Raw genomic sequence first — 15,512 nt, forward strand, 5'->3', positions numbered from 1 at the left:
ACCTTTGACAAAGAGGACAAGGCAAGTCCTTTCTACTCCTATCTATTGCAGTGAGAGACAAACTGGAGTTAATTTACCTGATTATCTCATAATCTCAGAAAAAAAGTTTGTTGATCCTGTTTGCAGGGTCTAATTTATTAAAACCAGCTTCTCAATGCCACCATGCACAGTGCTTTATTTCCCTCCTGAACTAATCATGTGTTTTAATTAGTTGGCCATGTTGTCCAGCTCAGAACTCAGAAATTCTGCACAGATTGGCTCCTTGTGCACTGAGTAACTTGTCCTTTATCAAAGACTCATCCCTCTTATGTCTTGCTGGCAGTACCTGATATGCATTGTGGACAATGATCCATTTAATTAGCTTGTTCTTGTGTCTTGGTTTAAAAAAAAAAAAAAAAAAAAGCCTCAGGTACCAAATCCAAGAGATAACAAAAAGAAAAAAAGAACTGAGAATGTCTTCAATTACAGCGTTCTTTTTATCAAGCTCTGAATTTCAACTATCTGGAAAACAGATGATGAGTTCATGTAACTGCAGATTAACACAATGAGGGCTTGCTGCTTATAACCAGTACTTAGCTCTTCAGGGTTTGGGGGTTTTTTTTGTCATTTCACCCCTTACATCTGTGTTGGAGAGCCCAACACAGCCCAATTTATTTTACTAAATAAAACTAGTGTAAATTGACTCATTTTCATATTATTCTGAATTCAGAATGACATTTCTAAGTTCCATACAAACTGGAGTCTGTTATTATCCGTAAAGTACTTTTAAAACCAAAATGACATTTTTTATTGACTTTGAAAAGGTTTGGTTCCTCACATAATATGGATTAACTACTGAGGATGTAAAAGAAGAATGAACAGACCTAAAGTGTTTAGTAACATAATGATAAAAAGATAAAATCCAGATACCTGTGTAGGGTAATATACAATGTGAGTGGACATGAATACAGACAAATGCTGACATAAAGTCACAACGAAGATCTCACAGCCCAAAAGATATGCTGGAACAGGCATGACTTTTTTTTTTACAGTCTCATGGCTGGAATCAAAGGACAGTGTAAAGTGATACAACTTTAGGAAAGCTACAGGGAAGATTGTCAAGTTCTCAACTAAAAGCAAAAGCTGGAGTAATATATAATATACTAGCTGAAAGCCTGGTAGTAACGTTTTTGTAGGGTAGAGAATTATTTCATAGCAATTTCTAGAAATTGCTTGGATTCTTCAACTTCTTTCTTATTAGAACTGTAAATAAAAAATTATTTTTAAGACCAGGGAAAGGAGAGGAATGAGAGTAAGGGAAAAGAATGATCAAATAATAAGAACTACTCACCTTAAAAGAACAGAGGAGTTAGCCTCAAATCCTCCCTCCTTTTCTGGAAAATATAAAGCCAAGGGCAACAGTATTGGGAAACATGATGGGTTAAGTCTACAACAGCATCAATGATATTGAAAAAAAGAGTATGGAATGATTATTTATCAAATATTTTTCAGCTCAGAAATCACAGTCTGCACATCTTAGCCTCATGTGCATTCAGTAACTTGTCCTCTTTTGTTGGCAGTACATGATGTGCCTTGATGGTAGACTGTAATCCATTTTATTAGGTTACTCATATGTTTGTAAAAAAATCCCCCAACTACACACACACACGCGCGCGCGCGTGTGTGCAAAAAAAAGAGTTATAATAAAAAGAACCGAGGAGTTTCTTTTGTTTTTCTTTTTGTTTACCAAAGAACTTTTCAGCATCCATTTGCAAATGGGTCTGACTGAACTCGAACTGTATAGAAATACCTTCTCATATCCCTGTTAGGGGTGCGGGGAAATCTTTGCTTGAGAATGCTTTGAAATCCAAAAGGACAAATGGGTAGGAAGAAAAACATATTGTCAGAAACAGGCTCATTAATGACTGCTGCCGTTGAGTCAAACTAGCAGGGGAAGCCCCTGAATCACAGTCCATTTAAGCTGGGTGGGTATAAATTTTCCTGCTGCTCACACAGTTATACTGATTGGCAGGTGGTTACTTTGAACTAAAGAAGTGTATTAAATTAATCAGATTCATTAGCTTGTGTCCAGTATATTTCTGATCATCTTTCACTTTTTTAACCACAGAACCCCCTTCACCTGCAGATGAGTTTAGAAAATTCACTGAGTTCTGATGCTGATGTCACTTTCTCAATCCTTGAAATGAACAACTGGTACAACTTCAGCCTCATGCTATGCCAGGAGGAGTGGAACATCACAGATTTTCTCTTCCTCACACAACAGAGCTCCAAGTTCCACCTAGGGTCCGTTATAAACATCACAGCAAACCTCACTTCAACCAGTGACCTTCTGAACTACTTGCAGTTTTACCTGGAGAGCATCAAAGACACAACGTCGACCATGGTGATGTTTGGATGTGACATGGAGAAAACACGGAGGATTTTTGAGATAACCACACAGTTTGGTGTGATGCCTCCAGAGCTGCACTGGATTATCGGGGATTCACAGAATGTGGAAGAGCTGAGGACAGAAGGTTTACCCCTCGGTCTCATTGCTCACGGCAAGACAACGCAGTCAGTCTTCGAGCATTATGTGCAGGATGCGATGGAGCTGGTAGCCAGGGCTGTGGCAGCAGCCACCATGATCCAGCCTGAACTGGCTCTCATTCCAAGTACAATGAACTGCATGGACACGGATGAAAGGAATATCACTTCAGGCCAGTATCTGTCAAAGTAAGTTTTACTTTTTTTTATTTTTTCCCCTTAGGTAGTATTTGCTGTATTGCAATAAAAATCATTTTCTTCCCCCTCCTACCATTTTCTGTGGGTTAGCTATCATGCTGCTAACCCGCCCTCACAAACACGTTTGTTTCAGTATTTCGTCCTGCTTCTTTACTTCTGGGCAGATAATGAAATTTTAACTTTGTCAAAATGGGAGAGAAGCCAGAACTCCGAGATTCTGGTAGAAGAAGACACTGTTCCACAGAAGCAGACATCACACAGTAAACAGGCTAGATTACAGACTGTGCTCTGAAACTTGTATTTATATTTAGTCACATAAGGTGGGCTACTGTCAAATTCTCTGAGATTTTGAGTGTACGAAACACAGAGTATTTGCACTATCTAAGCCCTCAGACAATATAAAAATGTGTAATGGCCTTTGATAGTATGGTTTCATGGAAAAGAGAGGAAAAGCTGCATCTTCATATCCTCAGAGGGTTTCTTCTGGTGAAAGCACTCAACACACCAAAAGTACAAAGTCCTGTCTCTGCTGCATGTCCCTATATAGAAGTTATTCCCAAAACAACTTGAGTGTTGCTGTCTAGAAATATTATACTTTTTAACATATGAGTGGAAAACTTGAATGTTTTTTTTTTTAAAAGAAGCAAAAATGTCTTGGTTACCTACATAAATTCATCAGTTAATCTACATTCAGCAACTGTTGCATGTTTTGCCCCCATTATATCTGGTTTTCAACTTAAAGATCTTGTTGGGCGGAGATAGGATAAAAGTTTTTGAGGCTTTTTGTGTTTAACTTTTCCTGAAAAACGTAACTTTTTCTTGGATATGTCTGCGCAATAATGTATTAACAGGCCTACTCAAAACACAACCATTTGAGATCCCAACATTTCCTTAGTCCACTTGTCCTTTTGGAGTCAAAAACTCTGTATTTCCAAAGGGTGGCACAGGGCTTGGGAAATAAACACTGTACCAACTCGCAATACCCCAGTGACTTGTGATGTTTATTTTGCCTCATTATTATGGATATTTCAGCTAGATCATAACTGAAAAGTAAATAAATTGCTGCTGTCTTGTTACTCTAAGAAGACAGCAGCAGTTTTATGAATAGGCTTTTTGAGGTTTGAAGAATGGATAAAAAGGAAAACAAAAGTAAAACAATTATATATAGTAATAAAAAATTATTCATAACTGAATTCATCATGGTGCTCTCTGCAGAGAACCATTAGCTTTTGTTATATTTTGGGAGACAAGATGCGATTTCAAATCTGTGAAATTTCTTTTCCCGTCACATTGGTAAAGTTATCGTGGAAGTTAAAGAAAGGATTGTGTGCTTCGCCTTGTTTTTTCCTATACATTTGCTTGTGAACCCTATAAAAGAGAAAATAACAGGTTAGACAAACCCTTGTCCTAAATTAGTGCAGCTGTTTTTGCAATGTATGAGCAAGAGAGATACCTGATGGCCAGAACTGATGTATTTGCGTCAGCAGCATCACTATTAACTCTGAGTGGGGCCATTAATGTCTCAGATGTGACATGCTGATGAGTGGCTTCACTGTGACCAACCTTGCGCATCTGTAGTGGTTTGAAAGCAAAACAAATGAGAGGCTCCAAGTCAGAGATACAATTTAATAAGAAGAAAGGAAAGAAAGTAAAATAAAATAGATGCCATAATACAAAAGACCACTGACAGAGTCAGAATACAACCTGAGCAGAGTGATGGCAGCAGTCCAGATGAGGTGGTCTTCCTGCAGCAGTGATCCTGTAGAAAGGTCTGGTAGCTCTGTTCCTCTGGGAATCCAGTGGGTCAGGGCTCCTTGTACTGTCCCAAACCCCAAATTATATCCAGGCTGGAATGCTTGGTTCCTCCCCCTGGGTGGAGCATCTCACAATGGGATGATGAGTCATGCAGGGGGTCCTTGATGGCCCATTAAACAGAGATAGCTCCCAGAGGGAGTTATCTGTGAGTCATGGGCAAGGCATCTGACGGGCCATTAACAGAAGATAATGGCCCAGAGGGAGGGGGTCTGGGAAAACACTGCCCCACCTGGATTCAACAGTCCGTGAAGATGGTGATAGAATACTTTGTGCACATCCTATACTACATCCCAGGACACCATCTCACCATGGCTTTCAGGCTTTTTTAGCCGCCAAATATGAAACTTTTTTCTGGTGCTTAACTGCTTGTTTACTAATGAGTGCATTTTTCTGTCTGAATGAGCCCATCTGTCTTGGTGTGAAGCCTTGGAGCTGCTTTTGGTGGGGATGGAGAAGAGGATGATGGAGAAGCACTGCACAGACCTCCACTTCCCCTCTCTGCAAAGGGTGGATGAACAGCAGCCCCACTCTCTGACACAACCAGAGCTTCTTCTGCCAGCACTGATCTCATACCCTAGCTGTGCAGACATTTAAGTGCACCCAGGAGCAGAATAATGAGCTAGTGCATGGCAAAGCATGCTTATATCTATGTGGATATGGGTATAGATGTACAACCCCCTGAAGCTTTTACTGTAATAAGTCACTGTCCATCATTCCTTTCATAATGAGATTGATTCCCTCATCTATTTTTGCCTTCTCGTGGGAGCATCCTTGTTGATGGAACAAGGCATTAAAATTTCAAAGTCTCGTCTTATAGATTTAATTAGTCTTACAGCTTTAACTCACCTTCTTAGGTATTTCATCAGCCTGCTATTTCGTAGAGCCATAAAATCACAAAATGGTTTGTGTTGCAAGGGACCTTAAACATCACCTCATTCCAGCCCCTCCTATGGGTAGGGACACCTTCCACTATCTCAGGTTGCTCCCAGCCCTGCCCAGCCTTGTCCTGAACACTTCCAGGGATGGGGCAGCCGTAGCTACTCTGGGCACCCTGTGCCAGAGCCTCTCCACCCTCACAGGGAAGAACTTACTCCCAGTATCCCATCTAACCCTGCCCTCTGACAGTTTGAAGCGATTCCTTCTTGTCCTATCAGTAAGAAGTCTCTCCAGCTCTGTTAGAGTCCCTTTAGGTACTGCAGGGCTGCTAAAAGTTCTCCCCAGAACCTTCTCTTTTTCCCTGCCAATTCTAGTTCTTGCCTCCAGTAAGCTTCCCAAAAAGAGGGGTGGAATGACCCAACTATCAAGCTTGAGAGAAAATAATTTCATTAAGTCATTCTTAAATATACTACAAAGATACTTCTAGTGAAGAGTGATAGTACTGCGAAAGATCTCAGGAGCAGTTCTTGTAACAAAGCACATGAGAAACATAGCTGAAATGAGTAAATTACACACTTTGGACTCGTTCAAACTGAAGTGACTCTGATGAAGCTCTGATGCAGTTATCTGAGTTACAGACCTCAGTATGAACTTTACTCCCATATATTGACACAGCTTTATGAAAATTCATTCTGCTGTCAGACTTGAGGATCTGGCCCTTCACCTTCTGAAATTTGTGCAGGCTGTCTTTTCATACAGATCTGTCATTAGCCCTTCTAAAACAGCACTGCTCAGATACTGCCAGTGTGTCTGTGCAGTACCCAGCACTTGTAATTCCCAAAGATTCACCCTGGAGATTTCTAGCTTAAGAAGCATAGTCAGAGCTTCTTATCTGTTTCTTAAAGTTATCGAATAAAGGAGTTTTCACTTGAAGTGGCTGGCATGAGTTTCACTGGTGCTGCTCCCAGTGCATGCAAATGCTCAGCAGCTGCAGTTGCTTGCGTATAAAACAAAGTGTTGTTAAAATGCTTCTCCAGCATGGTTCCCATCATTTATTTTGATTCATGTTCTGTCACTACAAAAAATACAGAATATGCAAATCAGTTGCAAAGGCAAGCCACTAACTCGATGAGGCGGTGAAGTTGTACATTTAAATACCGCTAAATCTCTCTCAGGTACCCGCTCCTAACACAACCACAGGACAGGTACAAGAGGCTTGTTCTGCCCTCCTGGGTGTGCTTACTTCTATTGTGCGAGTCAGGGAACACCATGCATTAATTCCACATTAATTCTCATTCCACTTTCAGAAAATTAATGTAATGCATTATTCCATAGCTTCAGTTACTCCCAAAGCACCTGCTTTGCAGCATTCTCATGCCCAGGTTGTGCTGTATTAGCAACATGGGGCCCAAGTCATGAGAACTTTGCAATCTTATTCCACTTGAGGGCTTGTCTCCCTCAGTTTTTGCCATTTTTGTGAACTGCTAAGAGTGTTTTGTGCACAACTCCTAAAGAAATTTTCATGCAGGCCCATCTACACACATGGAAAGGTTTTACTGTTGCTGTCACAGTGATGGCTTTGGCCTGTACACCCAGAAAAGCTTGTAAAGAAGTTGCACAATTTTTTAGAGAGACTGAATGAGATAAGAGAGAGAGAAAACCCAAACAAGTTTATGGGCACATAAACCTTCCTTTAGTGCTAAAGATTGTCTGGTCCCATCAACTTTGTCTTGATAGTGTTTACATACACAAACAGGGAAGTTACACCATCAGATAGGAAGCACAGATTAGGAGGGAAGGAGTGGGCAAACAATGGCAGATACCCCTGACTAGTGGAGCTATGGTGTCCTTTAACACTGAACTAAATGGTAGAGGATTTTAAAAATGAAAACTGGATTTATAGTTCATAAAAGTTTATATTTATAAACACCTGTCTGCCTTTTTAGGCATGACTTCCAGACCCAGGCTAACACATGTACAGATCATCTGCTTTTGAGAGTATTGTCTGTATCATCTTTCTTCAAACTCAACATACTCAAAAGAGACTGAGCAAGGACTGTGAAGCTGCCTCAGAGAAGGCTATCACACACACAACCACACTCAAAACTAAAGCATTTACTTCTATAAATTTACCTTTGCAAAGGGCTAAAATTGATATGACCTTGAGACTTAAACAGTGCAGAGGTTTAACTGCTGAAACCCCATCAAAATCATCAAAAGTCATCAAAACAAATTGTAGAGACCAGACAGAAGTATGCATGTACACACACTTGCAATTGATTTATCCTTTTCAAATCAATTTAAGGGTTTTTTTTTTTATCCTCTGTAACTATTGCTAAACAGTTAACTACTTAAAAGTTTATGTCTTCCTTATTGAGGCTAGAATGACAGCCTTTATATTGCTTCCAACACTTACTTTCATCCAATTCTCAGGACTAATGTGAAGTGCTATATTCTGCTACAACAGCTGAATAGTCTGTCTTCTGAGTGCCTCTTACTGAAAAAGAAAATGCACGAGTGGCCTTGCACCATAGTAGCAGCAATTTAACTCAGTTGTTTTTAATGGAACCACTGTTGTATGTCTTGTGCAACCCCTGCCAAATGCATAGAAGCTTCATTATTAGTAGCATGCACTTCAGCTGGTCATAGTGCTCACACTAAAAAGGATTTTCTCCTTCAAACACTTAATTCCTGCTGAGTTCATAGCTCCTTTATCCATGTCGTATTTAGCCTCTTTGATGATGGCTCGCTGAATTCAACAGGCAGGCAGGACAACTACTTGCAAACACTGCCTTCCAATACAAAGGAAATACACAACTTTATAGTCAGTATCTGGAATAGTAAAAGCCCAGAATTCTCAATGCAAAATGTGCAGTGGAAAACTGGCACACTTCATGAGATCTGCCTCAATGGCAGCATTGCACTTTTAAGAACATTACTTTTGCACATTTTTTTAAAAACTGCTTTTTCAGGTGTTTATTTTTGTAAGAATTAAAACTGACTGTCCTAGAGCAACCATCTTTCACTTTCTTCCCTTACTTTACTCTGAAGTGTCTAACAGTGATTTACCAATGACAAATTTGCATTTTTGAATCCAGATTGGTTCACTCGAGAGTGCTTGAAAGCTGTTGACAGCACTTCAGTAGCCCCTCTTATGTAAGCTAGATCTTACTGAGATTATAGCATTTTTCTTGGAAGGACACTTCATACATAATTTTCACTCTTCCATTTTCATATATATTTTTATCAAGGAAAGAGACAGTAGATCTGGTGAGTTCAGCTTAGAACTAACCTGTGTTTCATCCATTTGTGAGGCAAAGGTAACTAAAAAAATTACTGTTATTGTACTCATTTTTCCTAGTAAGTAAAAAAATACATCTTTCCCAAGGATTTTTCATTTGCATTAGATATTTAGGAAAGCATCCCTATATGATGTAGTCATAAATTATGTGGCTGGTTTATTATACCATAGGATCTGTGTGCTATTAATGGTTCAGGTGCTCAACAACATCCCCATCTACTCTTTTCAACATAAATTCATAGTTCAGCTGTCTGCTTCTGATCACCCTGCTTTCTCCCTCCAACAGGTTTTTAGCCAACACAACTTTTGATGGTCTCAGTGGCCACATTAAGGTGAAGGGCTCATCCATTGTCAGCTCAGAAAATAACTTCTTCATCTGGAATCTGCAGCATGACCCTGTTGGGAACCCAATGTGGACACGCCTAGGAAGCTGGCAAGAAGGGAAGATCATAATGGACTATGGGATATGGCCTGAACAGGCACAGAGACATAAAAGTCACATGCAACACCCCACACGGCTGCACCTGAGGGTGGTGACTCTGATTGAGCATCCCTTTGTCTTCACAAGGGATGTAGATGATGAAGGTCTTTGCCCAGCAGGGCAGCTATGCCTAGACCCACTGACCAATGATTCAGGTGTGCTGGACAACCTATTTGAAACCCTCCAAGGGGGCAATGACACTGTTCCCATTGAGCTGAAGAAGTGCTGCTATGGCTACTGCATTGACCTGCTGGAGAAGCTGGCTGAGGATATGAATTTTGACTTTGACTTGTACATTGTTGGGGATGGAAAATACGGTGCCTGGAAGAATGGCCACTGGACAGGGCTGGTGGGAGATCTTCTTGCTGGTACAGCTCACATGGCAGTGACATCATTCAGCATCAACACTGCCCGAAGCCAAGTGATTGATTTCACCAGCCCTTTCTTTTCCACCAGCTTGGGGATCCTGGTGAGGACCAAAGACACTGCAGCTCCTATTGGAGCCTTTATGTGGCCACTCCACTGGACTATGTGGCTGGGGATATTTGTTGCTCTTCACATCACAGCTATATTCCTCACCTTGTATGAGTGGAAAAGTCCTTTTGGAATGACCCCTAAGGGAAGGAACAGGAACAAAGTCTTCTCCTTCTCCTCTGCCCTCAATGTCTGCTACGCGATTCTGTTTGGAAGAACAGCTGCCATCAAACCCCCAAAGTGCTGGACTGGAAGGTTTTTAATGAATCTCTGGGCTATTTTCTGCTTGTTTTGTCTGTCAACGTATACAGCCAACCTAGCTGCTGTCATGGTGGGAGAGAAGATCTATGAAGAACTTTCTGGAATACATGACCCAAAGGTAAAGCATGTCTGTTGGTATTAACTCAGCCTTTTCTTCTCTCCACTCAAAATTCACTGCTGCATAATTTATGATCTCTAACAAAATCAGAAAGTCATCTTTGTGTAAAACAGTGGTTGCAATTACTTGCAACCTCATGGCATTTCAGGAGGAAAGTTCAGTGAGACAGGGCCTTTAAACACCCATAACAGGTGTTTAAAGGTGTAGGGGAAAGGATTTAAAAGGTTGAAGGTGAGGGGAAAGGTGAAGTAGTCTTGTGTTGTCCACTGCAGAGAAGAATAGTGGGTTCTACATGCAGATTAAGAGTTTCAGTTCCAAGTTTCCTTTGACAGGAGTTGTTTAAATCAGTTGGATGATTCAGATCATCCTGAGATCTACTCAAACAAAACAACTGCACAGAAGACAAAACCATTGATCCTCTCTAGATAGGATATTTCAAGTGTTTCATTCTTCGTAATGTTGCTGGCAAAGGCATTGCTGACAAAATTCCCCATGAATGCTAAATGAAATGTAGCAGAACTGAAATATTTTGAAAAACCCTGCCTTATGCATCAAAACAGTGGAACTCACTTTAGAAGTAGTCAGGCATTTGATTTGCAGTGTTGTTTCTGCTAGGAAGTTGTCATGGGAGGAGATGAACAGTGTTGTAGACAACCATCTGCAAAGAGCTCAGACTTCCCAGAACTTCCTTCACCTGCTCTCTCTCCCCCTTCCCAAGGAGTTTTCTGTTGGAATTTAAGTCCAGTCATTTTATAAGACTATTCTGAATTTATTTGCCACTAAGTAGAGATCAGGAAAGCAAGATGCAGAATGGTTTGTAGAGACAATAGATAGCTGAAGGTGACACCAGAGCATCATCTGCACCCAACTGTCACTCCAGGGGACACGATGGCAACAGCAGACTTCCTGTGCTCATGTGGCACTTTCTGCAGTGAAGGTGTGATTCTATTGCCCACAGTTTTGTACTCATGACCTAATAACAGAAGCCATCTACCATGTGTTTGTCTCAAGGGACTGAACTGATAGATTTTTGTGCCACTGTAAAAAAGTAACTTTAATAAACACAAGAACAGGGCATACATCTTGCTTTTGTAAACTATGTGAATAAATGGTACATATGTCCCTCCAGACAGCAAAGGCCAGGCTCCATCTGTTACATTAGTGAAACCTTGCAGTCAGACTAATGACCAGACAGTTTTGACTTTGTGACTGCAGTTCCTGACTCACTCCCTGCAATGTTAACTAGATGGTTTCTACCAAAAATGTTATAAACAAAGAACAACAGTTTTGTGGCTGACCCAAGGCACTCAAAAATTTATGGCTTAAAGCAAATTGCTTCTAATTATCTGCCGTTCCCCTCCTGGCAAAAAATATCATAAATATAACATGAATATCTTCATCAATATAAGGCACAAAAGTCCATTATATGTGCTTTCTTCAAAGCATTCTGAAGAAGCTGTTGAGAGCTTTCATCTGAATTTCCCCTGCTCCAGGTATATCTTTGATATCTTTGAAAATTAGGTTAATCCTTTACTCTTTGCATGGGCATCTTCTCATCTATGAAATCAAATTGCATCCGATTACATCCTATTTTTCAACATTATTATTGTGATCACATGCGGAGTTTTTTAAACAGGAATTGGGAAATTCCTGCAGCTCCAAGGAAAATTAAATTATTCTAAAGCTGTGCTGTTGAAGCTTAGTGCAAAACATTGAAGCATGTCAGGTGCTGCAGACACAGATCTTGGTCCAGAACAGAAACTCCGATGACTCCTAGTTGGTAACTTCAGTGACTCCATTACATTCCATTACTCGCCTTTCCTAGAAAAGCACTTTCCCTGCTTTATGGAATAAATCTAAACCTCTGAGTTCCCAGTTGGGAATAAGTTCATTATATAATAACAGTTCCCATTGTGGGAATAAGACAACACAATTTTAGGAAAGAAGAAGTTTTCTGCTATTACATGAGCCGCAGAATAGTTTTGTGTATATCGTTCATGTGTTTGCCTCCAAAGTCTTAGTCTGAAAGAGCAGTTTTAATAGAAAATGCACTGGTTTGACCTTTGCTCACACAAAGCCTGAGCTGTGGCTATTCAAAGTTCTCTTTAAGAGTTAAACTTAGGTTAAGGGAATGTTTGGGCCACAGCAGTAACACAGTTACAGGCATCACATTTTAGTTAGTTACTTAAAGCATTTTTATGTGACTAAAAGATTTTATGCTTGGGTTTTTCTTGCCAGATATGTTTGCCTCTTTCTTTTTGGTGGTAGAGACTCATTTCAAAAAGAAGGCAGCAGGAGGGAGAAATAACCTTTTTAATTTAAATATACTTTTAAACATCCTTCTGCTTCTCTCAGTGTGCATGTGCCCTTTGTACTGTGCTTTTGAAATTTATTTAAAAACAAGCCCCAAAATAGAGGATCAGCCTTCTCAAGGTGATGTAAGACATGTAATTTCTTTAGGCTGTCAGCCATAAATGGTAATTCCCATCTGAGGTTGTGAACAGTCGGGAAGGACAGAATTAGAGCTATCTCAGCTGGACTTTTAAATGCACTAATGATATAGAAGAGAATACAGAAATATCATCAAGCTGCTGAAAGGAGGAGCAGACAGTGAGACAGGAAGCAGAAGAAAAGCAGTGAGAAGGAGAATTAGTTTACTGGAATATGTCTTGAATTTGGGGAACTTGCTATGTATTTTCTGTGTAAGAATCTTAACCAGGGCAGGTCACTAAATCCACACTTCTGCAGTGTCCACCAAAGGTGGTTGCCCCCTTTCTTAGGAAGTACAACAGGAGCCAGTAGGTTGTAGAGATCTTGAAGCAATGTCCTGTCACCTTAAAATCTAATTCTTCTTAGAAAATGGGCAGTTTTGGGCCACAGCTTCCCCCTCCCCCCTCATTTTCTAATTGTACAGGTTTTAGACATCATCTATTCCCAATGGAAACTGGGAAATACTGCTTTTGTGTCAACTTTAACCTGTTCAGCCTCCTGTTTGAGAACAAGGAGATATAGCTACAGGATGAATGTGCTGGCTGCCCAGACACAACATGCATCCATGGCCTGAATCCCTCTTAAGAAGCTCTCTACAGTACATGGCAAAGAAGTTTAAAAGCTTGTCTACAGACAGAGGAGATGGACAGAAAAACATTGTACTCGTATCATTTCATCTACTTTTATCCCTTCTCTCATATGAATTGGTTTTTCTTCTAATGCCTCCTCTTAGGTTGCACACAAATACTATAATATTATTCTTTGTCAGAGTGCCTGGCAGCCCAGGTACTCAATGAGAGTTGAGCTCTTTCCTAGGTTCAGATATTCTTCCTCCAGGCATGCAGACCAGGAGCCTGCCTTGGGGGTGGTCTGATCACAGAATCACAAAATTAGTTGGGTTGGAAGAGACGTTAAAGGCTACTTGGTTCCACCCAGCTGCCATGGGCAGGGATACTCTCCACCAGTTTCCTCAGTTATATATAATTTAGTCTTTGGTACAGCCATGCATAAGTCCTGGAAAGAAAACATTTTACTCTGCAAAACAACTCATGGCAGGTGATTCTGCAGGATCTCCCCAGAGAACAGAGTGTTTTTTGTGTTAAAGGGGACTTTGGCTTTTGGGTTTTTCATGCAAGAACCCGTATTAGAGATGCACCATGAAGTCCTGAGTGTGTTGGGTAGTTCAAGTTATTTGAGGCAAAAGAATTCTGGAAGCTCATAGGACAGAAGAAATATTTCAAATATGCCAAGATGGAAGCAAACAGCAGCAGAGAGAGAGGAGCTGGGCAGATTTTCCATAAGGTTGTCCAACACCTTACTTTCCTTTCTGCAAAAAGTGTTGTTCTTTCAACAATTTAATGAGCTTTTTGGGTGCTCTCCACCCGTTGTGACATTTGTGACAGCTGTCAGCTTTTCTTTCCTGTCCTTAGTACACACTTGAGCAGCCATGCCTGTTCATTTACTCTGGTTATGTTTTTACTTCTCTGCATCACTTTACCTTCAAAAATACCCCTTGGCAATGGCAAAGTTCCTTTCTGCATTATATTTTGACATAAAATATTGAACCTATTTAGCTTCATTTAACAAAAAAAGGGCTACTCCTGTGGGTCCCATCACACAATGGGATTTCACTGCATTGTCTCTCCTAACTTTACATTCCTGCAATGAAGACATAAGGTATTATTTACTCAGTCTACTGTAGCTTTACACTTATAGTTTGTACAGGTATGCTGCTGTTAAGGCACTGGCTTCAGAACAAGATCACCTAAACCATTCCCTGGAAGTGCCTCCTTCTCTCTATCATGAATGATGGTGTTTTCAAAACTCACAAAAAAAAAAAAAAATTACCATGCCTGAACGAATACAGTGCTGACTCCTACAGTCACTCTGACAAGTTTCACCCAGCAAGTCCTTTAAACAGCCTTGGTGTGCATTGGGATTAGTCCCCAGAAACCTCTGATCTTCTGGTTCAGTGCCTGAATACTTGCTCTTATTAGATGCCCATCTTTTTATTACAAAACTAAGCACTTTGAGTGATCCAGACATAGTATTTCTGAGGTTTTATTAATCAGGAATTCAGTATGTACAATCACCCAGATATTTATATGTAGATACATAAAACGTAATGGTGCAAGCTCTCATTTCTGATTTATGAGCATCTCAATTAATTTAGAGACCTTATGGCCCTTATTATGTCAGTTGAATCCTTTGAGTTACATATATTAACACTGTCCAGAAATAAAACTGGCTAGTAACTGCAGATGAGCTTTAGCAACACCAAATCATAGAAGAAGAAAGGTCAAGCCACTCTGTAGAACTTTTTCATCATTAAAGGCATGATTCAAATACTTCGTCTTTTAATTATATTTTCCATTGCGTTCAGCAATTTTTAGAGCGAGGCCATAACTGTTATGTGTGTATTGGTAAATTTTCTTCCGGAAAAAGGAATTTTTGTAGGAATTACACTAACAGAAATTACTGCTGTGGTCTTTAACTGCAGCAACCTGAGATGAATCATTATAAGGAGCACCACTTGAACTGCTATGTGCTAAATAGATAATGAAGTAGCATTTATTAAAATATACATTAAATGCATTAAATTGTATTGCAAAAAATTAAGTTACAAACTTAGTGGAATTTAAAGAAATCTTACTGCTGCCATGAGGTTTAATATTTGTACAGGACCACAGAGTTCTTTTTACAGTTAAAAGAAGGAACTACAGAGCATGTGTTTCTGTGAAGGAAGTTACTGGACACAGGAATGATTCACAATTACAGCCTCCTAATTAATACATGGTGCTTTTCTGAATATTAAGGAGTCAGTGAAGGATTTGAACTCAAAAGGACTTTCAGTATCACAGAGAGCAAAGATGAAAAACTCTCAGACAAAGGCAAAATTGTGTATCAAGCTTCAGCCAGCAAAAAGAATTGCAGATCTGTCTCATACAGGAATGAAAGGCACCTCCAATTTATGG

General features: G+C 40.1%; 1 protein-coding gene across 1 annotated transcript in view; it reads left to right on the forward strand.

The window, feature by feature from the left end:
• Positions 1 to 15,512, forward strand: part of GRIN3A (glutamate ionotropic receptor NMDA type subunit 3A) — a 71,387-nt gene that overhangs the window by 23,606 nt on the left and 32,269 nt on the right. Inside the window, 2 exon segments of the mRNA XM_066181908.1 lie at positions 2,108 to 2,712; positions 9,000 to 10,047. Of these exon segments, the coding sequence (XP_066038005.1) occupies positions 2,108 to 2,712; positions 9,000 to 10,047 (1,653 nt within the window).

The sequence above is a fragment of the Chamaea fasciata genome, unplaced genomic scaffold (assembly GCF_029207755.1).
Source record: "Chamaea fasciata isolate MVZ Bird 193981 ecotype frontalis unplaced genomic scaffold, bChaFas1.0.hap1 SCAF_4, whole genome shotgun sequence".
Classification (NCBI taxonomy): domain Eukaryota; kingdom Metazoa; phylum Chordata; class Aves; order Passeriformes; family Sylviidae; genus Chamaea; species Chamaea fasciata.